The following is a 6000-nucleotide window of genomic DNA, read 5'->3' on the forward strand; positions in this document are numbered from 1 at the left end:
CCAAGGGTGGGCTCAGGACCAAGGAGCAAGGCTTCAAAGCCGATCCCAAACCTGGCTTAAGAAGAAGGCGTTCGCTCCAGCAGAACTGGCCTTCCTTCCTGCTTCGAATCTTGCCTCGGATTGTGCTCCATTTTGTGTGTGATAGTGGCAACTAAATGAAGGGAAAGAATGAGGCTCCTACAGTCTAGAAATTGAAATCACACTGGAGGTATTTTACCAAAATTCTACATGATCCCTGTGTGCTGTGGCCAGCACCCAGCAAGCAGCAGGTTTCTGTGTGTAATATAAAAGTCTTATGTAACTACCCTTGCCATGGCCCTCGGTGAAGGGCTAACCACTGCTCAGGCACGAACTGAGTTCTTTCACCAAGAAGATGCCATCCCTGGCACAGAGGAAGTACACACATGTGTTGCTCTGACCTGAAGAGGAACAGGAAGTAGCATCCAGGGCAGGACCATCTCCATGGATTAGAGAGAAGTTTGAATGTGTTTAATCCTAAAGCAGATTGCTCAGATAATCGGAGAAGAGTCAACATTCAAAATGCTAAACGCTGTTCAAATAACTTGGAAATGGGAACTACCTCCGGGAGACCATCGCCTGCCTCCTGCGTGCCAGCATCTCTCAAGACATTCCTCACCCCTTGTTCAACTATTTGCATGTCGTTCTGATGGAGCCCAAAGCCTGGCTCATACCCTTCATATAAGCCCTACCTGTTTAGCTATAAATAAAAGTTAACTTTTCCATGTGCTTGTAGATCCCCCACTTTGTACATTGGCATGCCATCTTCCTAACCAGAACTGACTATTGTAAATAACCACCTGGTTGTTGTTGTTGTTGTTTTAAGTGAACTCTTCTTACAAACATATTTTCCAGCAGTGTTGTCTGCATTTAAATCAGGGAACTCAACTCCTGCTTCTCAAGAAACTGAGAAGGTGCAGTTTCAAAATGGAGACGGCATCACCACCTGCCTGTCAACAGCGCTCGCTCGACATTAGCCTGCCTGTCGTCATTGCAGCATGCAAAACAAGCCGCAGGCTCCTGATTTTTGTTTTGCCTTTTGGTCTTCTTCTGCCCCCGCGATCCACATTCTGCAACCACAGAACAGGGAGCGCAACTCCAGCAGCCTCCTCAACAAGCGACTTCTATTCTGCTCTGTTCCTTTATCATTGCGGTTGGTACACAGTGAGAAACAAAAACAGCCTCAGAGCTACTCCTACAGCTAAACATTTTTTAAAAAGTAAGAACATGGAATAAAGTGTTGCTTGTCGCTGCTACATTGTGAAAGGGAGTGAACAGCAGGGCGTGTGGAGCTCTCCATTGTGCGCAGACTTCCCAAACCCCCTCAGCGCCATCAGGAAAATGTGCCTGTCCTGTGACCCATTCGGTCCTTGACCTTTTGGGCACAACAAAAGGCGTTATTTACCAGTGGCTAATACATGGATCTTTGTTTAGAAGGAGCCATGTCAGGGTTGTCACGGCCATGCATCACCAATTTTGTTTTCCAGGTGTCTGGGAGGCAGAGGGTTGCAAGTTCGACCGTCTAAGGCCAACACAGCCTGCTTAATTCTCCCTACCTATATGAAAGTCCAGGAGCTGGTACTGATGAGGAATGTCACTTGGGAGGAAGAAGGACACAAAGAATAGCCAGAGACACACTGGGACACTCTGTCCACTCACAGTGGACTCCTGGGACATTGACTTCATTCCTGAGGATAAACTTGCACTTAGCTATTACTTAGCTAAGGATTACTGCACTTACATGTTCTTGTAGCTTGGCCTGACGTTTGTTATCTTATTTCCTGGTCCCCTTTGATTTCATTTAGGACTGTTTTTCCCCCTCACACTGCTATGGGATAATGCTCTTGTACCCGCTAAAGATTTGTCACTTGTATTGGTTAAATAAAACTCTGATTTGGCCAGTAGCCAAGCAGTAAGTATAGGCAGGGCAACCAGACTAGGAGAAATCTGGGAAGAGGAAAGGCAGAGAGAGTCAGTCACCACCCAGATGCTGAGGAAGCAAGATGAGAATGCCTTACTGAGAAAAGGTACCAAGCCACATGGCTAAACATACACAAGAATTATGGGCTAATTTAAGTTGTAAGAGCTAGTTAGCCAATTAATAAATGGGACCTCCTGAAACTGAAAAGCTTCTGTAAAGTAAAGGACATGGTCAATAAGACAAAATGACAACCTACAGAATGGGAAAAGATCTTTACTAATCCCACATCAGACAGAGGTCTGATCTCCAAAATATAAAAAGAACTCAAGAAATTGGACACCAAAAGATGACATAATCCAATTTTAAAAAATGGAGTACAAACCTAAACAGAAAACTCTCAACAGAGGAATCTAAAATGGCTGAAAGACACTTAACACCTGTAAGAATGGCCAAGATAAAAAACACTGATGACAACTTATGCTGGAGAGGTTTTGGGAGAAAAGGGAACACTTCTGCATTGCTGGTGGGAATGCAAGCTGGTACAACTCCTTTGGATGTCATTGTGGTGATTTCTCAGAAAATTAGAAAACAACCTTCCACAAGACCCAGTAATACTACTTTTGGGTATATATCCAAAGGATGCTCAATCATACCACAATGACATGTGCTCAACTATGTTTATAGCAGCTCTGTTTGTCATAGCCAGAACCTGGAAACAACCTAAATGCCCCTCAATCGAAGAGTGGATAAGAAAAATGCGGTACACTTACACAATGGAGTACTACATAGTAGAAAAAAATAATGACAACTTGAATTTTGCAGGAAAATGGATGGAGCTAGAAAACATTATTTTGAGTGAGGTAACACAGACCCAGAAAGACAATTATCACACATACTCACCCATGGGTGGTTTTTAAATATAAAGCAAAGAAAGCCAGCCTACAAACCACAATCCATAGAACTTAGACAACAATACTTACATAGATATAATCTACATGGGAAGTAGAAAGTAGAAAAAGACAAGATCTCCTGAGTAAATTGGGAGCACGGGGACCTTGGGGGAGGATTGATGTGGTGAGGAGAGAGGCAGGGAAGGGAGCAGAGGAAAATGTAGAGCTCAATAAATATCAATAAAAAAAAGAAAAAGAAAAAGAGCTAGTTAGCAATAAGCCTGAACTAATAGGCCAAACAGTTTATAATTAATATAAGTCTCTGTGTGTTTCTTTGGGACAGAATAGCTGCAGGACTCAGCAGCAGAGAAACTTAGGTCTACATCACACCTCCGTCAAATAGCAGCCACACCCACCCCTGCCAACCCACGCATCTCCTCCTCACTCCTTTTCTCCCAGTTCAACTGAAGACCCCTCTGCTATGGAAGACTTGTCTTCTCCCTGCTGTGGCCATTCCCACCCACACCCTCTCTTCTCGGGGTACACCAGCTCAATGTGTAAAGATGGTGACAATGGGGATGGTAAAGCCTGTTTGCTTAAATGTGAACTCACCTGTGTGGTTTTGACTGATATTTATGCTCTCTTTAAAATTATGACAAGAGTCTTTGCCAGGTTTCTCTCCTGGTGATAAACGTGCTCTTCACACTATGAATACTGCTTTGAACAATGTTCACAAATGTGTTCCATATGTTTGACATTTTGAATAACCAGCCACTTTGTGAGTCAAACTTGAAATGGTCTTAAATCTAGTTTGCAATGTGATGGAGAGGTATCCACGATGGGGAGAGAATCACCTAATTACAAAGGTTGTGTAAACCTTTGTAAGTTCCCTTTACGAAATAAATTAAGATGTATCACAGTTGTACGACTGCTTTTGCAAATTTATTGTATTTCTACCTTCATTCCTGCCAAGCAAACTGATCCAAATGGCAGTCTGTATTTCTTGTGTCATCTAAGACAGAGGTGTTCTTCTAGGAAGTTTCTGGGAGAACGTCAAGGGACAGAAGTGTCTGTCTGTGTGGTGTGGGGTAGTTGTTGTTATCTCTGCTCTGGTCTGAGCCATTACTCGACCTTTTAGAAATGTCCCAGAACAACCCTGGATGAGAAGTTCCAAGCCCCACTTCAACCCCCACTTCAGCAGGGTAAACATCTGAAGCCTGCATTTGAGGTATGGAGGAAGAAATCCTTCCTCCATGAGAAGGAAACTTTCAGGCTGTGCTGCGCTCCTCGGGCCTGAGCTCACATCTTCATCACCCTGTCTCCTAGAAGCCCAACTTGTTGCCCTTTTCTATGTCACCAGACAATGTGAGCTGATTCTCTAAATGCAATGATCTCTCCCTTCTAGGGACAGTGACACTAAAGCCCTTGGAAATGGGTTTAGTTTAGAGAGCAGGCAATGACTGCGTAGACAGAAATGTGATAGTGTTAGAGTCGAGAGGGCGCACAGAGGGTCCTTCTATCAGACCTGTGATTCCTCCAGACATCTCACAGTCTGGGCTATCAGGAACCTTCTGTCCAAGTAGCTGCAGCCCGAGGTTATTGCATGGGAGATCTAAGGTCTGCCAAGGCCATCTAGGACTCGCTTCTTTCTTGGCACCAGCAAGGCAGCCACAGTGGCTGGCTGCAGGCTGTAAGAGGCTGGGCTACAGTCAGGCTTCCTGGACTTGCAAGCTCCAGCACTGGCAACAACACTAATGCCCTGGCCTGTCATGACCCTAAGATGGGTCTCCAAATATCTCATGTCATTCAGGAACAGCCACAGCAAAGTATTGGAAGTAATTGCAGGACCCTGGGGTCCCTAATGTTCCGAGCAAGACTTTGCCATGTACACAAAATAGTGGAGGCACGGGGGTACAGCTCTAAGTTGAGCCCATCTTTCTCCTGTTCATTGTGAGCCTCATAGAGCTACCTGCCCAGTCCAACCATAGTCAGTTCCCTCTGTTTGTGCTGGACAAAGCCAAGGCCCAAGGGAGCACTCTGATCAGTGACAAAGAGTTCTTCTGACTGGAATGGGGACTCATGACATGATTCTCTCACATTTGTTTCTTTATTTTAGGTTGATTTTCACCAGCTAAGCGCTGGGACTTGGTGTTTGCTCTTGACATTTCTTTAATGGGTTGGTTGGTTGGTTGGTTAGTTGGTTGGTTGGTTGGTTGGTTGACTTTTTAAAAGAAGGGGTCTTACTGGTCGAGGTTAACCTCAAATTCATGGTGATCCTCCCGCCTCAGGCTCTCAGGCATAGCATTACCATCATCTGAGATTTGGTGTTTTGGTGGAATTTCTACCAGCCTCCAGTTTCAACAAGACAGTGTGAAACCATCACCTGTCAGTGTCTCCTAACATGCCTTCGGGAAATGCCTGACCTGTGGGGTAGGGCTCTCAGGACACGACACAGAAATAACTGCCTCTTTGTCTGTTTACCTGAACCAGTGAACTCCGGAGACGGCATTGACTACAGCCAGCAGAAGAGGGAGAACATTGGCGACTTGATCCAGGAGACCCTGGAAGCCTTCGAGCGTTACGGAGGGGAGGATGCCTTCATCAACATCAAGTACATGGTACCCACCTACGAGTCATGCTTGCTGAACTGACAGGGCAGCCGGGGGAGGGGTTCTCCCTGGTGCCACAATTATCTCTCTCTGCTGCTCCTAGCATCTCCTTACTTGTGGCTTCTACAGCTCTTTTTCTGCAGCTGCAAATAACGGCTTCTGGGCCATATGACTGTTAGCCCTATTGAGAGCGAGGCTTTCCGATACATAAATAGTGCCTGTTTCTTAGATTACAATAGTGTACTGTGCTTATTTTTCCACAAGGAGAATTGCTTCTTTATCCAGCTCAGATGGAGGCAGGGGTCTGAGTTAAACCTTCAGTTGTAGAGACAATAAAACTATAATTTTCATATGCGATTCAGCAATTGCTGTGCTGTGTCTGCCTGCCCTGAGGGTGATATCTGGGGCCGTAAGGAAGAGTTTGTGCTGACTGCTTAATAGGTGTTTGTCAGGGAAGAGAAGCGTCACTTGAGCGGAGCATCTCCAGCAGCTGTGTGGAATAATACGCTTTGACATTCGATAAAGCTGTTGAATCTCTATTCCAATTATAGCAGGAGATTTT

General features: G+C 45.1%; 1 protein-coding gene across 1 annotated transcript in view; it reads left to right on the plus strand.

Moving 5' to 3' along the window:
- Positions 1-5789, plus strand: part of Pacrg (parkin coregulated) — a 457339-nt gene extending 451550 nt beyond the window's left edge. Inside the window, exon 5 of the mRNA XM_041680218.1 lies at positions 5320-5789. Within this exon, the coding sequence (XP_041536152.1) occupies positions 5320-5480 (161 nt within the window). The 3' untranslated portion in view covers positions 5481-5789. The remainder of the gene's footprint in view (positions 1-5319) is intronic.
- The last annotated feature ends 211 nt before the right edge of the window (positions 5790-6000 follow it).

This window comes from Microtus oregoni, unplaced genomic scaffold (assembly GCF_018167655.1).
Source record: "Microtus oregoni isolate MIOR12 unplaced genomic scaffold, Mior012 000033F_ref0000390, whole genome shotgun sequence".
In the NCBI taxonomy this organism is placed as follows: domain Eukaryota; kingdom Metazoa; phylum Chordata; class Mammalia; order Rodentia; family Cricetidae; genus Microtus; species Microtus oregoni.